At 41.3% G+C, this 19814-nt stretch overlaps 1 protein-coding gene across 1 annotated transcript in view; it reads right to left on the bottom strand.

The window, feature by feature from the left end:
- The window catches only part of LIPI (lipase I), a 94183-nt gene that overhangs the window by 18980 nt on the left and 55389 nt on the right, over positions 1–19814 (bottom strand). The window contains exon 7 of the mRNA XM_075335076.1: positions 19005–19100. Coding sequence (XP_075191191.1) covers positions 19005–19100 — 96 coding nt within the window. The remainder of the gene's footprint in view (positions 1–19004; positions 19101–19814) is intronic.

The raw sequence follows: 19814 nt of genomic DNA, 5'->3' as shown, positions 1-19814 counted from the left end.
CCTAATGATGCTAGGAAATATCCTTGGGACCTTGAGGCGATGACATGGCGGAGGGATTCCATCCGGAACCGCCTGGTGTCCACGAGCTTGCTGAGCATTTTTAGATCCAGAACGGGACGGAACGGCCCGTTGTTATAGGCACCGCAAAGAATTTGGGGTAAAAACCGTGACCTTGTTCCTGAAGAGGAACGGGGGTCATCACTCTTTCTGCCTATAGAGTGCACCCTGTTTGCAGAAGAGCAGCGGCCCGGCCGGGAGGTGGAGAAATTCTGAAGAATCGAGTTGGAGGACGAGAAGTGAGCTCTATCCTGTACCCGTGAGACAGAATGTCTCACACTCAATGGTCATTGACCTATGGCAGCTAAATATCGCCAAGGCGGGAGAGCCTGCTACCGACCGAGGCCGCAAGTCATGAGGAAGCCGCCTTGGAAGCGGGTTTTCAGACTGTCGCTTTTTTGGGCGAGACTGAGCCCGCTAAGAATCTTAGCTCCTCTGATCCTTTTGAGTCCACATTGGACGAGGAAAAATGGGACCTGCCCGAGCCTCGAAAAGGCCGAAAACCCCGACTGCCTCTTGCTCTGTTGGGGTTTGTTGTGTCCGGGCTGAGGAAAGGATGAATCCTTACCCCTGGACTGTTTGATGGTTACATCCAACGCTCACCAAACAGTCGGTCAGCAGAAAAAGGCAACTGGTTAGGCAACCTTTTTTGGAAGCAGAATCTGCCTTCCATTCACTTAACGATCAGACCAGGCTCTGCTTAAAAACACGGAGTAGCGGAGGCTACCGCCGCACGGTTCGCAGAGTCCAGGACAACCTGAATCGCGTAAGAAACAAATGCAGACATTTGAGAGGTTAAGGATGCCACCTGCGGCACAGATGTACGTGTAACCGTGTCAATCTGTGTAAGACAAGCTGAAATAGCTTGGAGTGCCCCAAGGGAGAGAATGCCGGAGCCAACGGTGCGCCGACAGCCTCATAGATGGCTTTCGACCAGAGATCCATCTGTCTGTCAGTGGCATCTTTGAGTTTGCAGTTCCATCTCCCACTGCAACTATGGATCTAGCTACAAGCCTGGAGATTGGAGGATGCCGCTCGGGACATTGGGTCCAGTCCTTGACCAAGTCAGGGGACAGGGATAACGTGTATCCTAAGCCGTTTGGAGAAGCGCATATCTGGATAAGCGTGGTGTTCCTGGACTGCCTCTCTGAAGGCAGAGTGGTCCAGAAAAATACGTGAAGCTGACTCCTCCACTGGAGGAGCTGTGAGAAATAACCCACATTCTATAGATGGACGCTATAAGATTATTTACTATGGCGTCACAATCAGGTGTATCCAGATTGAGAGCGGTCTCAGGATCAGAATCCTGAGCCGCTACTTCCGCCTCATTACACAGCGAGTCCTTCTGTTAGGACCCTGATGAAACCGAGGCCGCTCATAGCGAGCCCACTTAGGCTGTCTGGGACTGACGTCCGTGCAGAGCCGTGACTCTGGGATGCGTGTGACATTCCCGGAGCTGTTAGTTATTCACACTGAGGGGGGCCATGGATCAATGATTCAACAGTGCCCATATTGTGAGAGACATGTCCGGACTGCTAGGCTTCTAGTATCATAGCCATAGTCTCAGAAAATCTGTCAGTAAATACTGCAGACACCGTCCTCATCCCCTGGCCATTAGTGCATACAATGGGAGTCTATGTAACTTGCCGGCCGTGTAGCCGTACATGCTGTACCAGCTGTATAGAAAAACATGTGGTTCTGCACCTTTGTTTTACACAGAGAATATGCTGATAACTCCTCCGCATAATCCAGGAGGGTATATACAACGTGCGAGCAAACAGTGCAATGTATATAGTACAAGCATATCTATAAGTGCACTTCTGCATTAGTGGGGTTAGCACCACAGGTGCTGCTTAACGCCTGTCACAGCGATTGTGTGACTATCAGAATGCCAGGGTCTTCCACACTTGTCTCTGTATCGTACAGAAACTGACACTAATGGCTGCCGGTGTCCTTGTAGAGAAGGAAGCCGTGGGCGTGCCTGAGAAAGTGCGGGAATCCGGATTCACAGTGCACACAGTGAGAGGGGTGGAGTATGCAAAACATACTCCAGCTCTCAGCTCTGCTCTATGCAGCGTCACGCCCCTACCCTGACTGTCAGGGCTGTGGGCGGTAACGAAGGGAGACTAGGCCCAGAAGCCGGGGACTCGAGTTAACAGCGCGGCCGCCGTAAAAGCGCGGGCCGCGCTGAAGTCCCCGGCGCACCACAAGTGCCAGCCGCGCCGCAGTTCCAGCGGCCGGCGCGACCGATTCATAGAAGTGGCCAGCGTCCCGCCCCTCTCCTGACTGGCAGGTCTGGGGGCGGGAACGAACGGAAGCAGGCCGCAAAAGCCGGGGACTCTAGTTATCAGCGCGGCCGCCGTAAAAGCGCGGGCCGCGCTGAAGTCCCCGGCGCACCACAAGTGCCAGCCGCGCCGCTGCCAGCGGCCGGCGCGAGCGATTCCTGGAAGTGGCCAGTGTCCCGCCCCTCTCCTGACTGGCAGGTCTGGGGGCGGGAACGAACGGAAGCAGGCCGCAAAAGCCGGGGACTCTAGTTATCAGCGCGGCCGCCGTAAAAGCGCAGGCCGCGCTGAAGTCCCCGGCGCACTACAAGTGCCAGCCGCGCCGCAGTCCCAGCGGCCGGCGCGACCAATTCCCATAAGTGAGCCTGCTTCAGCAAAGCTGAATGAGGCCATGGCACAGGCGCCGCAGCGCTGATGTCCCCCGGCGCACTACAACACCCAGCATGCTGCGGTGTGAGCGCCAAATGCACGGGGACACAGAGTACCTTGAGGAAGCAGGGCCATGTCCCTGATGTACTCCGCTCCATCCAGCATCTTCTCCAGGGGCTGTAGATGGAGCACGGTCTCAGTGCCTGGAGACCGGTAAATCCCACTTCACCCAGAGCCCTGTAAAAAGGGATGGGGAAGGAATCAGCATGTGGGCTCCTGCCGCCGTACCCGCAATGGGTACCTCAACCTTACAAACACCTCCGACATACAGTGGGGTGAGAAGGGAGCATGCTGGGGACACTATATGTGTCCTCTTTTCTTCCATCCGACATAGTCAGCAGCTGCTGCTGACTAAAAAGTGGAGCTATGCGTGGATGTGTTGCCTCCTTCGCACAAAGCACAAAACTGGTGAGCCAGTGATCCCACTGGGGGTGTATAGCCAGAAGGGGAGGGGCCTTACACTTTTAAGTGTAATACTTTGTGTGGCCTCCAGAGGCAATAGCTATACACCCAATTGTCTGGGTCTCCCAATGGAGCGACAAAGAAAGTGGAGAATAAATGGAGAAAAAGTGGAGAAAAAGTGGAGAAAAAAATGGAGAAAAAGTGGAGAATAAGTGGAGAAAAAGTGGAGAAAAAGTGGAGAAAAAGTGGAGAATAAATGGAGAAAAAGTGGAGAAAAAGTGGAGAACAAGTGGAGAAAAAGTGGAGAAAAAGTGGAGAAAATAATGGAGAAAAAGTGGAGAATAAATGGAGAAAAAGTGGAGAAAAAGTGGAGAAAAAAATGGAGAAAAAGTGGAGAAAAAGTGGAGAATAAGTGGAGAAAAAGTGGAGAAAAAGTGGAGAAAAAAATGGAGAAAAAGTGGAGAAAAAGTGGAGAATAAATGGAGAAAAAGTGGAGAAAAAGTGGAGAATAAGTGGAGAAAAAGTGGAGAAAAAGTGGAGAAAAAGTGGAGAAAAAGTGGAGAAAAAGTGGAGAAAAAGTGGAGAAAAAAATGGAGAAAAAGTGGAGAAAAAGTGGAGAATAAGTGGAGAAAAAGTGGAGAAAAAGTGGAGAAAAAGTGGAGAAAAAGTGGAGAAAAAAATGGAGAAAAAGTGGAGAAAAAGTGGAGAATAAATGGAGAAAAAGTGGAGAAAAAGTGGAGAAAAAGTGGAGAATAAGTGGAGAATAAGTGGAGAATAAGTGGAGAAAAAGTGGAGAAAAAGTGGAGAAAAAGTGGAGAAAAAGTGGAGAAAAAGTGGAGAAAAAGTGGAGAATAAGTGGAGAAAAAGTGGAGAAAAAGTGGAGAATAAGTGGAGAAAAAGTGGAGAAAAAGTGGAGAAAAAGTGGAGAATAAGTGGAGAAAAAGTGGAGAAAAAAATGGAGAAAAAGTGGAGAAAAAGTGGAGAATAAATGGAGAAAAAGTGGAGAAAAAGTGGAGAAAAAGTGGAGAAAAAGTGGAGAATAAGTGGAGAATAAGTGGAGAAAAAGTGGAGAATAAGTGGAGAAAAAGTGGAGAAAAAGTGGAGAATAAGTGGAGAAAAAGTGGAGAAAAAGTGGAGAATAAGTGGAGAAAAAGTGGAGAAAAAGTGGAGAAAAAGTGGAGAATAAGTGGAGAAAAAGTGGAGAAAAAGTGAAGAAAAAGTGGAGAAAAAGTGGAGAAAAAGTGGAGAAAAAGTGGAGAAAAAAATGGAGAAAAAGTGGAGAAAAAGTGGAGAAAAAGTGGAGAAAAAGTGGAGAATAAGTGGAGAAAAAGTGGAGAAAAAGTGGAGAATAAGTGGAGAAAAAGTGGAGAAAAAGTGGAGAATAAGTGGAGAAAAAGTGGAGAAAAAGTGGAGAAAAAGTGGAGAATAAGTGGAGAAAAAGTGGAGAAAAAGTGAAGAAAAAGTGGAGAAAAAGTGGAGAAAAAGTGGAGAAAAAAATGGAGAAAAAGTGGAGAAAAAGTGGAGAAAAAGTGGAGAATAAGTGGAGAAAAAGTGGAGAAAAAGTGGAGAAAAAGTGGAGAATAAATGGAGAAAAAGTGGAGAAAAAGTGGAGAACAAGTGGAGAAAAAGTGGAGAAAAAGTGGAGAAAATAATGGAGAAAAAGTGGAGAAAAAGTGGAGAATAAATAGAGAAAAAGTGGAGAAAAAGTGGAGAAAAAATGGAGAAAAAGTGGAGAAAAAGTGGAGAATAAGTGGAGAATAAATGGAGAAAAAGTGGAGAAAAAGTGGAGAAAAAATGGAGAAAAAGTGGAGAAAAAATGGAGAAAAAGTGGAGAAAAAGTGGAGAAAAAGTGGAGAAAAAGTGGAGAAAAAGTGGAGAAAAAAATGGAGAAAAAGTGGAGAAAAAGTGGAGAATAAGTGGAGAAAAAGTGGAGAAAAAGTGGAGAAAAAGTGGAGAAAAAGTGGAGAATAAATGGAGAAAAAGTGGAGAAAAAGTGGAGAACAAGTGGAGAAAAAGTGGAGAAAAAGTGGAGAAAATAATGGAGAAAAAGTGGAGAAAAAGTGGAGAATAAATGGAGAAAAAGTGGAGAAAAAGTGGAGAAAAAAATGGAGAAAAAGTTGAGAAAAAGTGGAGAATAAGTGGAGAATAAATGGAGAAAAAGTGGAGAAAAAGTGGAGAAAAAATGGAGAAAAAGTGGAGAAAAAAATGGAGAAAAAGTGGAGAAAATATGGAGAATAAATGGAGAAAAAGTGGAGAAAAAGTGGAGAAAAAGTGGAGAAAAAGTGGAGAAAAAAATGGAGAAAAAGTGGAGAAAAGTGGAGAAAAAGTGGAGAAAAAAATGGAGAAAAAGTGGAGAAAAAGTGGAGAAAAAGTGGAGAAAAAGTGGAGAAAAAGTGGAGAATAAGTGGAGAAAAAGTGGAGAAAAAAATGGAGAAAAAGTGGAGAAAAAGTGGAGAAAAAGTGGAGAAAAAGTGGAGAAAAAGTGGAGAATAAATGGAGAAAAAGTGGAGAAAAAGTGGAGAACAAGTGGAGAAAAAGTGGAGAAAAAGTGGAGAAAATAATGGAGAAAAAGTGGAGAAAAAGTGGAGAATAAATGGAGAAAAAGTGGAGAAAAAGTGGAGAAAAAATGGAGAAAAAGTGGAGAAAAAGTGGAGAATAAGTGGAGAATAAATGGAGAAAAAGTGGAGAAAAAGTGGAGAAAAAATGGAGAAAAAGTGGAGAAAAAGTGGAGAATAAATGGAGAAAAAGTGGAGAATAAGTGGAGAAAAAGTGGAGAATAAGTGGAGAAAAAGTGGAGAAAAAGTGGAGAAAAAGTGGAGAATAAGTGGAGAATAAGTGGAGAAAAAGTGGAGAAAAAGTGGAGAAAAAGTGGAGAAAAAAATGGAGAAAAAGTGGAGAAAAAGTGGAGAAAAAGTGGAGAAAAAGTGGAGAAAAAGTGGAGAAAAAGTGGAGAAAAAGTGGAGAAAAAGTGGAGAAAAAAATGGAGAAAAAGTGGAGAATAAAAGGAGAAAAAGTGGAGAAAAAGTGGAGAACAAGTGGAGAAAAAGTGGAGAAAAAGTGGAGAAAATAATGGAGAAAAAGTGGAGAAAAAGTGGAGAATAAATGGAGAAAAAATGGAGAAAAAGTGGAGAAAAAAATGGAGAAAAAGTGGAGAAAAAGTGGAGAATAAGTGGAGAATAAATGGAGAAAAAGTGGAGAAAAAAATGGAGAAAAAGTGGAGAAAATATGGAGAATAAATGGAGAAAAAGTGGAGAAAAAGTGGAGAAAAAGTGGAGAAAAAAATGGAGAAAAAGTGGAGAAAAAGTGGAGAAAAAGTGGAGAAAAAATGGAGAAAAAGTGGAGAAAAAGTGGAGAAAAAGTGGAGAAAAAGTGGAGAAAAAGTGGAGAATAAGTGGAGAAAAGTGGAGAAAAAAATGGAGAAAAAGTGGAGAAAAAGTGGAGAAAAAGTGGAGAAAAAGTGGAGAAAAAGTGGAGAAAAAGTGGAGAAAAAGTGGAGAAAAAGTGGAGAACAAGTGGAGAAAAAGTGGAGAAAAAGTGGAGAAAATAATGGAGAAAAAGTGGAGAAAAAGTGGAGAAAAAGTGGAGAAAATAATGGAGAAAAAGTGGAGAAAAAGTGGAGAAAAAGTGGAGAAAAAGTGGAGAAAAAGTGGAGAAAAAGTGGAGAAAATAATGGAGAAAATGTGGAGAAAAAGTGGAGAATAAATGGAGAAAAAGTGGAGAAAAAGTGGAGAAAAAAATGGAGAAAAAGTGGAGAAAAAGTGGAGAATAAGTGGAGAATAAATGGAGAAAAAGTGGAGAAAAAGTGGAGAAAAAATGGAGAAAAAGTGGAGAAAAAAATGGAGAAAAAGTGGAGAAAAAGTGGAGAAAAAAATGGAGAAAAAGTGGAGAAAAAGTGGAGAAAAAGTGGAGAAAAAGTGGAGAAAAAGTGGAGAATAAATGGAGAAAAAGTGGAGAAAAAGTGGAGAAAATAATGGAGAAAAAGTGGAGAAAAAGTGGAGAATAAATGGAGAAAAAGTGGAGAAAAAGTGGAGAAAAAAATGGAGAAAAAGTGGAGAAAAAGTGGAGAATAAGTGGAGAATAAATGGAGAAAAAGTGGAGAAAAAGTGGAGAAAAAATGGAGAAAAAGTGGAGAAAAAAAAAGTGGAGAAAATATGGAGAATAAATGGAGAAAAAGTGGAGAAAAAGTGGAGAAAAAGTGGAGAAAAAGTGGAGAAAAAATGGAGAAAAAGTGGAGAAAAAGTGGAGAAAAAGTGGAGAAAAAAATGGAGAAAAAGTGGAGAAAAAGTGGAGAATAAATGGAGAATAAGTGGAGAAAAAGTGGAGAAAAAGTGGAGAAAAAGTGGAGAAAAAGTGGAGAAAAAGTGGAGAAAAAGTGGAGAAAAAGTGGAGAAAAAAATGGAGAAAAAGTGGAGAAAAAGTGGAGAAAAAAATGGAGAAAAAGTGGAGAAAAAGTGGAGAATAAATGGAGAATAAGTGGAGAAAAAGTGGAGAAAAAGTGGAGAAAAAGTGGAGAAAAAGTGGAGAAAAAGTGGAGAAAAAGTGGAGAAAAAGTGGAGAAAAAAATGGAGAAAAAGTGGAGAATAAATGGAGAAAAAGTGGAGAAAAAGTGGAGAACAAGTGGAGAAAAAGTGGAGAAAAAGTGGAGAAAATAATGGAGAAAAAGTGGAGAAAAAGTGGAGAATAAATGGAGAAAAAGTGGAGAAAAAGTGGAGAAAATAATGGAGAAAAAGTGGAGAAAAAGTGGAGAATAAATGGAGAAAAAGTGGAGAAAAAGTGGAGAAAATAATGGAGAAAAAGTGGAGAAAAAGTGGAGAATAAGTGGAGAAAAAGTGGAGAAAAAGTGGAGAAAAAAATGGAGAAAAAGTGGAGAATAAATGGAGAAAAAGTGGAGAAAAAGTGGAGAAAAAGTGGAGAATAGGTGGAGAAAAAGTGGAGAAAAAAATGGAGAAAAAGTGGAGAAAATATGGAGAATAAATGGAGAAAATGTGGAGAAAAAGTGGAGAAAAAGTGGAGAAAAAGTGGAGAAAAAAATGGAGAAAAAGTGGAGAAAAAGTGGAGAAAAAGTGGAGAAAAAATGGAGAAAAAGTGGAGAAAAAAATGGAGAAAAAGTGGAGAAAATATGGAGAATAAATGGAGAAAATGTGGAGAAAAAGTGGAGAAAAAGTGGAGAAAAAGTGGAGAAAAAAATGGAGAAAAAGTGGAGAAAAAGTGGAGAAAAAGTGGAGAAAAAAATGGAGAAAAAGTGGAGAAAAAGTGGAGAATAAATGGAGAAAAAGTGGAGAAAAAGTGGAGAAAAAGTGGAGAAAAAGTGGAGAATAAGTGGAGAAAAAGTGGAGAAAAGGTGGAGAAAAAGTGGAGAAAAAGTGGAGAAAAAGTGGAGAATAAGTGGAGAAAAAGTGGAGAAAAGGTGGAGAAAAAGTGGAGAAAAGGTGGAGAAAAAGTGGAGAAAAAAATGGAGAAAAAGTGGAGAAAATATGGAGAATAAATGGAGAAAAAGTGGAGAAAAAGTGGAGAAAAAAATGGAGAAAAAGTGGAGAAAAAGTGGAGAATAAATGGAGAAAAAGTGGAGAAAAAGTGGAGAAAAAGTGGAGAAAAAAATGGAGAAAAAGTGGAGAAAAAGTGGAGAATAAATGGAGAAAAAGTGGAGAAAAAGTGGAGAAAAAGTGGAGAAAAAGTGGAGAATAAGTGGAGAAAAAGTGGAGAAAAGGTGGAGAAAAAGTGGAGAAAAGGTGGAGAAAAAGTGGAGAAAAAAATGGAGAAAAAGTGGAGAAAATATGGAGAATAAATGGAGAAAAAGTGGAGAAAAAGTGGAGAAAAAGTGGAGAAAAAAATGGAGAAAAAGTGGAGAAAAAGTGGAGAATAAATGGAGAAAAAGTGGAGAATAAGTGGAGAAAAAGTGGAGAAAAAGTGGAGAAAAAGTGGAGAAAAAAATGGAGAAAAAGTGGAGAATAAATGGAGAAAAAGTGGAGAAAAAAATGGAGAAAAAGTGGAGAAAAAGTGGAGAAAAAGTGGAGAAAAAGTGGAGAAAAAAATGGAGAAAAAGTGGAGAAAAAGTGGAGAATAAATGGAGAAAAAGTGGAGAAAAAGTGGAGAAAAAGTGGAGAATAAGTGGAGAATAAGTGGAGAAAAAGTGGAGAAAAAGTGGAGAAAAAGTGGAGAAAAAGTGGAGAAAAAGTGGAGAAAAAGTGGAGAAAAAATGGAGAAAAAGTGGAGAATAAATGGAGAATAAATGGAGAAAAAGTGGAGAAAAAGTGGAGAAAAAGTGGAGAAAAAGTGGAGAAAAAGTGGAGAAAAAGTGAAGAAAAAATGGAGAAAAAGTGGAGAAAAAGTGGAGAATAAATGGAGAAAAAGTGGAGAAAAAGTGGAGAAAAAGTGGAGAAAAAGTGGAGAAAAAGTGGAGAATAAGTGTAGAATAAATGTAGAAAAAGTGGAGAAAAAGTGGAGAAAAAGTGGAGAATAGGTGGAGAAAAAGTGAAGAAAAAAATGGAGAAAAAGTGGAGAAAAAGTGGAGAATAAATGGAGAAAAAGTGGAGAAAAAGTGGAGAATAAGTGGAGAAAAAGTGGAGAAAAAGTGGAGAAAAAGTGGAGAAAAAGTGGAGAAAAAGTGGAGAATAAGTGGACAAAAAGTGGAGAATAAATGGAGAAAAAGTGGAGAAAAAGTGGAGAAAAAGTGGAGAAAAAAATGGAGAAAAAGTGGAGAAAAAGTGGAGAATAAATGGAGAAAAAGTGGAGAAAAAGTGGAGAATAAGTGGAGAAAAAGTGGAGAAAAAGTGGAGAAAAAGTGGAGAAAAAGTGGAGAAAAAGTGGAGAAAAAGTGGAGAAAAAGTGGAGAATAAGTGTAGAATAAATGTAAAAAAAATGGAGAAAAAGTGGAGAAAAAGTGGAGAAAAAGTGAAGAAAAAAATGGAGAAAAAGTGGAGAAAAAGTGGAGAATAAATGGAGAAAAAGTGGAGAAAAAGTGGAGAAAAAGTGGAGAAAAAGTGGAGAATAAGTGTAGAATAAATGTAGAAAAAGTGGAGAAAAAGTGGAGAAAAAGTGGAGAAAAAGTGGAGAAAAAAATGGAGAAAAAGTGGAGAAAAAGTGGAGAATAAATGGAGAAAAAGTGGAGAAAAAGTGGAGAAAAAGTGGAGAAAAAGTGGAGAAAAAGTGGAGAAAAAGTGGAGAAAAAGTGGAGAATAAGTGTAGAATAAATGTAGAAAAAGTGGAGAAAAAGTGGAGAAAAAGTGGAGAATAAATGGAGAAAAAGTGGAGAAAAAGTGGAGAAAAAGTGGAGAATAAGTGGAGAATAAGTGGAGAATAAGTGGAGAAAAAGTGGAGAAAAAGTGGAGAAAAAGTGGAGAAAAAGTGGAGAAAAAGTGGAGAAAAAAATGGAGAAAAAGTGGAGAATAAATGGAGAATAAATGGAGAATAAAGGGAGAAAAAGTGGAGAATAAGTGGAGAAAAAGTGGAGAAAAAGTGGAGAAAAAGTGGAGAAAAAGTGGAGAAAAAGTGAAGAAAAAAATGGAGAAAAAGTGGAGAAAAAGTGGAGAATAAATGGAGAAAAAGTGGAGAAAAAGTGGAGAAAAAGTGGAGAAAAAGTGGAGAATAAGTGTAGAATAAATGTAGAAAAAGTGGAGAAAAAGTGGAGAAAAAGTGGAGAATAGGTGGAGAAAAAGTGAAGAAAAAAATGGAGAAAAAGTGGAGAAAAAGTGGAGAATAAATGGAGAAAAAGTGGAGAAAAAGTGGAGAAAAAGTGGAGAAAAAAATGGAGAAAAAGTGGAGAAAAAGTGGAGAATAAATGGAGAAAAAGTGGAGAAAAAGTGGAGAAAAAGTGGAGAAAAAGTGGAGAATAAGTGGAGAAAAAGTGGAGAAAAGGTGGAGAAAAAGTAGAGAAAATATGGAGAATAAATGGAGAAAAAGTGGAGAAAAAGTGGAGAAAAAGTGGAGAAACAAATGGAGAAAAAGTGGAGAAAAAGTGGAGAATAAATGGAGAAAAAGTGGAGAATAAGTGGAGAAAAAGTGGAGAAAAAGTGGAGAAAAAGTGGAGAAAAAAATGGAGAAAAAGTGGAGAATAAATGGAGAAAAAGTGGAGAAAAAAATGGAGAAAAAGTGGAGAAAAAGTGGAGAAAAAGTGGAGAAAAAGTGGAGAAAAAAATGGAGAAAAAGTGGAGAAAAAGTGGAGAATAAATGGAGAAAAAGTGGAGAAAAAGTGGAGAATAAGTGGAGAAAAAGTGGAGAAAAAGTGGAGAAAAAGTGGAGAAAAAGTGGAGAAAAAGTGGAGAAAAAGTGGAGAAAAAGTGGAGAAAAAGTGGAGAAAAAGTGGAGAATAAGTGTAGAATAAATGTAGAAAAAGTGGAGAAAAAGTGGAGAAAAAGTGGAGAATAGGTTGAGAAAAAGTGGAGAATAAGTGGAGAAAAAGTGGAGAAAAAGTGGAGAAAAAGTGGAGAAAAAGTGGAGAAAAAGTGGAGAAAAAAATGGAGAAAAAGTGGAGAAAAAGTGGAGAATAAATGGAGAATAAATGGAGAAAAAGTGGAGAAAAAGTGGAGAAAAAGTGGAGAAAAAGTGGAGAAAAAAATGGAGAAAAAGTGGAGAAAAAGTGGAGAATAAATGGAGAATAAATGGAGAAAAAATGGAGAAAAAGTGTAGAAAAAGTGGAGAATAAATGGAGAAAAAGTGGAGAAAAAGTGGAGAAAAAAAATGGAGAAAAAGTGGAGAAAAAGTGGAGAATAAATGGAGAAAAAGTGGAGAATAAGTGGAGAAAAAGTGGAGAAAAAGTGGAGAAAAAGTGGAGGAAAAAGTGGAGAAAAAGTGGAGAAAAAATGGAGAAAAAGTGGAGAAAAAGTGGAGACTAAATGGAGAAAAAGTGGAGAAAAAGTGGAGAAAAAGTGGAGAAAAAGTGGAGAAAAAGTGGAGAAAAAGTGGAGAAAAAAATGGAGAAAAAGTGGAGAAAAAGTGGAGAATAAATGGAGAAAAAGTGGAGAAAAAGTGGAGAAAAAGTGGAGAAAAAGTGGAGAATAAGTGGAGAATAAATGGAGAAAAAGTGGAGAAAAAGTGGAGAAAAAGGTGGAGAATAAGTGGAGAATAAATGGAGAAAAAGTGGAGAAAAAGTGGAGAAAAAGTGGAGAATAGGTGGACAAAAAGTGGAGAAAAAGTGGAGAAAAAGTGAAGAAAAAAATGGAGAAAAAGTGGAGAAAAAGTGGAGAATAAATGGAGAAAAAGTGGAGAAAAAGTGGAGAAAAAGTGGAGAAAAAGTGTAGAATAAATGTAGAAAAAGTGGAGAAAAAGTGGAGAAAAAGTGGAGAATAGGTGGAGAAAAAGTGGAGAAAAAGTGGAGAAAAAGTGGAGAAAAAGTGGAGAAAAAGTGGAGAAAAAAATGGAGAAAAAGTGGAGAAAAAGTGGAGAATAAATGGAGAAAAAGTGGAGAAAAAGTGGAGAAAAAGTGGAGAAAAAGTGGAGAAAAAGTGGAGAAAAAAATGGAGAAAAAGTGGAGAAAAAGTGGAGAATAAATGGAGAAAAAGTGGAGAAAAAAATGGAGAAAAAGTGTAGAAAAAGTGGAGAATAAGTGGAGAAAAAGTGGAGAAAAAAATGGAGAAAAAGTGGAGAAAAAGAGGAGAAAAAGTGGAGAAAAAGTGGAGAAAAAGTGGAGAAAAAGTGGAGAATAAGTAGAGAAAAAGTGGAGAAAAAGTGGAGAAAAAGTGGAGAAAAAGTGGAGAAAAAAATGGAGAAAAAGTGGAGAAAAAGTGGAGAATAAATGGAGAATAAATGGAGAAAAAGTGGAGAAAAAGTGGAGAAAAAGTGGAGAAAAAGTGGAGAAAAAAATGGAGAAAAAGTGGAGAAAAAGTGGAGAATAAATGGAGAAAAAGTGGAGAAAAAAATGGAGAAAAAGTGTAGAAAAAGTGGAGAATAAGTGGAGAAAAAGTGGAGAAAAAAATGGAGAAAAACTGGAGAAAAAGTGGAGAAAAAGTGGAGAAAAAGTGGAGAAAAAGTGGAGAAAAAGTGGAGAAAAAGTGGAGAATAAGTAGAGAAAAAGTGGAGAAAAAAATGGAGAAAAAGTGGAGAAAAAGTGGAGAAAAAGTGGAGAAAAAGTGGAGAAAAAGTGGAGAAAAAATGGAGAAAAAGTGGAGAAAAAGTGGAGACTAAATGGAGAAAAAGTGGAGGAAAAAGTGGAGAAAAAGTGGAGAAAAAGTGGAGAAAAAGTGGAGAAAAAAATGGAGAAAAAGTGGAGAATAAATGGAGAAAAAGTGGAGAAAAAGTGGAGAAAAAGTGGAGAATAAATGGAGAAAAAGTGGAGAAAAAGTGGAGAAAAAGTGGAGAGAAAGTGGAGAAAAAGTGGAGAAAAAGTGGAGAAAAAGTGGAGAAAAAATGGAGAAAAAGTGGAGCACCCTTTGGTGCCTTTCATGTGGCACTAAGGGGTGCTTAGCTTTGTATTTAGCCAAAAAAATGAAAAAAAAAAATGACGTAGGGTTCCCCCTAGTTTTGTAGCCAGCTAGGGTAAAGCAGACGGCTGTAGCCTGCAGACCACAGCTGGCAACCTCACCTTGGCTGGTAATCCAAAACTGAGGGCACCCCACGCTGTTATTTTAAATTAAATAAATAATTTAAAAAAAAAAAAACACGTAGGGGTCCCCCAAAATTGGATCACCAGCCAAGGTAAAGCAGACAGCTGGGGCCTGATATTCTCAGACTAGGGAGGTCCATGGTTATTGGACTCTCCCAAGCCTAAAAATAGCAGGCCGCAGCCGCCCCAGAAGTGGCGCATCCATTAGATGCGCCAATCCTGGTGCTTCGCCCCAGCTCATCCCGCGCCCTGGTGCGGTGGCAAACGGGGTAATATATGGGGTTAATACCAGATGTGTAATGTCACCTGGCATCAAGCCCTGGGGTTGGTGAGGTCAGGCGTCTATCAGATACCCGACATCACCAACCCAGTCAGTAATAAAAAAAATAGACGACAAACACATTTTTATTTGAAAAAACACTCCCCAAAACATTCCCTCTTTAACCAATTTATTAGAAAGAAAAACAAATCCAGGGCTGGTGTAATCCAAGGGGTTGCCATGACGATCCGCACTGTCCCAGTCAATGAAGAGCAGGATGTTCCCCATTGGCTGGGAGAGCAATGCAGTGACCTGAGCTAACATCAATGGGTCAGCCCAGGTCACTGCAGGGGATGACAAGTGTTGCTGTCAGCGAGGTACATTACCTGCGCTGATCTCCAGCACACTGACAGCCCCTGTCACTGAGGTCAATGACCGGCGCCTTCACATCAAGTATCGCGAGAGGTCCGTGACGTCACCGCCAGTGTCAGTCTCGGGTCGGAAGCGATAGGTGATGTGACAAGCGGCGGCCATGGAGGACAGTGACAGCGCTGAGGTCGGGATGGCGGGACTTCATCACCGCAGGCAAGCCGAGCGGGGGGGGGGGTGAGAGTGTGTGTGTGTGTATATGTATGTATACATGCCGCGGGCAGGAGGGGGCGGAGCGAGCTGAGCGGGGAAGTGTGGGCTTCCTGCACGTAACTAAGATGAACATCGGGTTACTAACCAAAGCGCTTTGCTTGGATACCCGATGTTTATCTTGGTTACCAGCTTGTGGCAGGCTGCCAGCGATGGCTCCTGCACACTGTAGCTGTAAAAAGCCCTGCTTTTTGCTGCTAGAACCGTTCTCGAACGTATCTAGAACTATCGAGCTTTTGCAAAAAGGTCGAGTTCTAGTTCGATCTCGAACAGCCCCAAAAATCACTCGAGCTTAGAACTGGAGAACCTCGAACCGCGAACCGCGCTCAACTCTACTCATGACTGGTATACAGGCAGAGAGCGGGGTTGGTGGACCCACTGGACTACAGGGGGGACCCATGCTTACCCTTTAGTGACAGGGGCTTAACTAAGTGCCTACCGTGAGGCAGACGCCAGGTACCACTCCCAAGGCAGTGACCGGGACTGTGGCAGCTGACCCCCAGAATAGGAGACAGACAGGTATAGGCACAGATGCAGGCTGATACAGGTGAGATGGCTGAGGCATGCAGGTTTACGGGTATGGACAGGTATGGATAGATATGGGAAGGTACAGGTGACGAACACAGGGATAACTGGACAGGAGCTTGGGAACCTTTAAGAGGAGGGCCGATGTGCACGCGCACACCCTATACATACTCCCGGGAGACACAGGCTGCGTGCACAGGCCCTGGGAGGGGAAGAAGACAGCAGCACAAGTTGACAACCACTGCCGGTGCGGGAGAATACAAAACCCAGCCGGCATGATGAGTAAAACAGCGTCCCTACAAAAGTCCTACCATTATGTATGTATGGCCATATCTCTACATGGACTACAGAGCAAACAAACCCAGTATAACTCCCTTGTAGAAAAGAATGGAGCAGGCAACATTCAATTTTACCCATTTGAGCATTTTTTTTTCTAGAAATTCAACTTTTGAACAAGTTATTCTCCGCAAATGTAATGTCCCTTAATGTTTAATAAATGGAAGTAGGAGTGAAATGGGGATAGTGCCCCGCTGTTGCGTGGAGAGACCAGCCAGATTAATTTCCAAGTGATTTCTTAGTCAACGCGTTTCAGCAAGAACAGTTGCCTTCTTCAGGACAAAATCATGATTACCAAATTTTGTCCTGAAGAAGGTGTGGGTTCTCGCACAGGGGTGCTGCAGCAGCCAATCTCCATGATGGCTTTATAGCTTAGTTGTGGCTTTACACAACTATCACAGGTGAGCCTGGTACATATATGCACACAAACATTTACCGATAATGCCCTATTTCTGCTCCTAATCTCTTTCCAGACAATTATTTAATATGTTTAATAACTATAATATGTAAAAAAAAATCCTTCTACTTATCCCATTACTCACTTCTTCCACCTATCCGCGTTACCCATCCCGTCTTTGTTTCATCTTCCAATCCATGTTGCTGGCACTAAAATTGCCGGACCTCTCACAAAGAGCTCAGCTGAGGCTTGGACGGGTTCTGCTAAAGTGTGTGCAAGATCATGAAATTCATCCCACCTAGAGTGAGAGGCCCGGAGAGTTCAATGCAAACACTGGGGATCGGAAGATGTGATGAGGACCAAACAGGTGACTGTGAGGAGCAGAGGGGCCAGAGAGGTGAGCAGTAAGATGAGGGTAAAGATTTTTATTTAACCTTTTGATGGTCCTTTACAGTTCAGAAAAGTGGTGTCCGGCAGTCGCTTTTTTACTGACTCCGTATGGAAGTGAGTTAATAAAAATTACATTTTGTCAAATGCGTATTTTTGTAAGATTTGAGTATAATTAATTTTTCATCTGTCTGTATTAGAGATGAATGGACCTGTTGAAGTTTGGTTCTGCAGGTTCAACTGGATTTTAGATAAAGTCGGACTTGACCTGAATCCCATTGGAAATCAGTCAGCCATAAACAGTCCATTTCCAGGGGTGGGTGAGCGGGGAATTTTTTTTAGGTGCACAGTACGTCCGATCACGCTGTAGTTACCCCCAGTGAGAGCCATTCAAACACTGTAAGTGGCTCACACTGGGCCAAGTGTACCCGAGCACAGCGATGCTTGAGCAAGTGTTTAGCATACATGAAGCAACCAAATTTGATCATTGATTTCTTTGTAAAGTTCGTGTTCGGTGATTTACTGTTCAGGGTTGTTCACCTTTAGTCTGTAGATTAGATAAAATTAGGGAGAGGGAAGAGAGTAACATGACTGCAGGGTCAAACTATAGAAGGTTTGTTTGTAAGCTGTAATCATGAGGACAAATGGATCAACAAAGGAGCTGTGGACACTAAATGGTTAATGTTTTTTAAACTGTGGCTATTTGCAAAATTGTTCCTTTATTTTCCAGTGATTGGCAAAGATTGCAAAATTTTACAGATACCTTTTAAGTGAAGGTCAATGCAGAGAGTACAAGAGTTATATAAAATAGGGTAGCCAGGTTAAAGAAACATGGCTGTGCTTTCCAAAAGCAGCATCATACCTATCCTCATGCATTGTGAGACAATCCATGGGCAGGTGTGGAGCTATGCCAGGAAAATTGCAATCATGTTAATTTAAAGGGTAATTCCAAAAATGTTAAGTTACCCTGCTGGCGTCTCACCGCTGAGACCTCCTGAGATGAGCGCTCTAGAAGCAAGGTACTGGTCTCTGTGTAGGGATGCCGATCCTACAAACGGTGAAAAACGCTATGACTTTAAGAGACGGCACTTCACTCTGAACTGTGCAGTTGGATTAGCCCTGCCCAAAGAGTGTGGGAAGTTGAGAACAAGAGGCAGAAGAGCTTAGGGCGGGAATAGGAGAAGTCAGGTCACCAGAAAGTGTGAGAGTGAGGAGAGGCTACCTTAGAGAGAGTCAGATGGGAGACAGACACTGTGCCGAGCTGCGAGAAAGACTGTGAGACAGACTGTGATAGATCCCTGGTATCCACCAAGAAAGTACCAGATTGGGAAGCTGCTAAGGTCGGTAATCCCGAAGACGAGAAGCAGCACCATCTGGAGAGATTTCCCCTGCCCGGAAGGAGAGTGCGCACCTATGAGCCACCTGGGCATCGCAGTATCGAGTTCCTGGGAGTGGACCTGGTCCTCCAAAGTGGTACCGTCAGTCCTTTACCGGTGTCACACTTGATATATTTTACTGTAGGCTTCATTAGTCAGTTGATATTTTAGTGTAGTTCTAAACTATTCTTTCAGAAACGTTTTCGGCTGTTCCAATATTTGTAACAGCTGGGGTGAGGCAGTGTTGGCATGGCACAGCGAGAACCTTCAGTTTTGTTAACCCTACTTTCGATAGACTATACTTTACCGTTAACTTGCAGATACATATTATTGCTGTCCTTTAATAAGGCTGTTCCTTTGTTTCTGCAACCTCATCTGCTGTCCCATAATGTAGCCAACGCTACATCTGCATAGCCTCGTCTTCAATGAAGCGGAAGTGAGCATGCTCGACCTCTGCTCTATCTATTGTCTATGGGACTTTTGGAGAATGATGAGCTCCACTATTTCTAGCAGTCCCATAGACAATGAATAGAGCAGAGGTGGAGCATTCTGCTCTAGTTAAGATCTGGAAAGTCTGGTTCCTAAGCTTCTGAGCTCTGTTCTTGGGGTCTGGCACCCAAGTGATCAGTAAGTTATGAATAGGGGATAACTTTACATTTTTTGGAAAACCCTTTAATTATTCCCTGTGAACGAATTTTACTCCTGGATGCCACCATGTGCCATACTGTCTACATCACATGAGGTGTAAATGCCCTGTATGTGTTCACTATCTCATCCATGTCTGCTATAGAAATCCTTTATGTAGAACATAATGCTACTCTTGAGCTGACGTATTATCCATTCATTGAATTAGTGCCCATGTATTAGCATCTTAGAGGCTTACTACTGCTAGACTCTTTCCTTGCTTTCAGTAATTATATTTGTATGTTTACTGCATTTTCACAAAATCAAGGTCAAGTTGTTCACTTGTTCTCTTTGTTGTAAGAGGCGCGCGGGCTCAGTCAGTCCCTCGAGTGGCGGGCATAATTCTGTTTTGTATGCCCCTGCAGCATGAATAAGATGAAAGATCAGTGCACAGCCAAGAGAACAAAAGCGGCTCTGGGCTCTGACCACACAACAATATTTAAATAGGTCCCACTGTGAAAAGAAATCCATGTCTGAAGAGCGCGGATCGGCCCCAACTCTGCTACAGCAAAGAATTAGGCCAAAATGAGAGACAAAACCTGTACCCTGAGCAGCCCTTCTTCTCATCATTATTCACGGCTCACATTATTCAGTCTAAAGCAATTAGCGTTCCAAGCAAATGTCGCCGACTTCCCCAAGCCACTATTATCTCAGTCTGACAGCTTTTATTTTATGCAAATTCAATTTCACTCACTGCAAAATGGTTTAGTCGGAGCCGTATCGAAAAAAGCTTTCGTCACTGGAGGATTCTTCGCCACCAGATAATCTCTCCACTTATCGGCGTAAAAACCTGTAACAAATACAAGAGCAAAGCCATTAGCTGCACAGTGGATCGCAATCTACATCAAGTGCATTGTATAATCAGCAACTACACAACAAAAATAAAAGGAAAAGAAACAAAATATTAGTTTTAAAGGGGTCATCCAAATCATTTTTGTTCAGAATGATTCACAATAAGATGAACATTGATCCTCATCGATTATCATCTTTGTGGTAGCCCTACGGTAAGTGTGACATTTCCCTGCAGTGCCACATCTAATGGATGTGACAATCCTAGGTGGCTGCAAGCTGCTATTTTATCGCTGGGCGGGCCCAATAAGCATGGGTCTCCCCAGCCTAATACCAGCCCCCAGCTGTCAGGTTTTATCATAGCTGGGTATCAAAATTGGGGAGAACTGCACGCTGTTTTTTTAAACTATTTATTTAACTAACTAAAATAAAGCGCATGTGGTTCCTCTTATTTTCATACACAGACAAGATAAGTGCACAGCTGGGGGCTGTAGCCATATGCTTTATCTGTGGGGTATCATAATAAGGGGGACCCTATGACAATTTATTTATTTATTTTTATACCACAATAGTGACCTGCAGACAGAGTCTGTGATTGCAAGTAGTCAGATGCTGTCACACAGGCTGGGGGTGCATCTGACTGCATCTAATCACAGACACCAGGACTGCCGGTGGGTAGGGGAAGCAGTGAATATGTATGAGGCTAATAAGTGGC

The sequence above is a fragment of the Anomaloglossus baeobatrachus genome, chromosome 2, assembly GCF_048569485.1.
Source record: "Anomaloglossus baeobatrachus isolate aAnoBae1 chromosome 2, aAnoBae1.hap1, whole genome shotgun sequence".
NCBI lineage: Eukaryota > Metazoa > Chordata > Amphibia > Anura > Aromobatidae > Anomaloglossus > Anomaloglossus baeobatrachus.
Note: the sequence above shows the minus strand (reverse complement) of the source record. Positions and strands in the feature narration are given on the sequence as shown.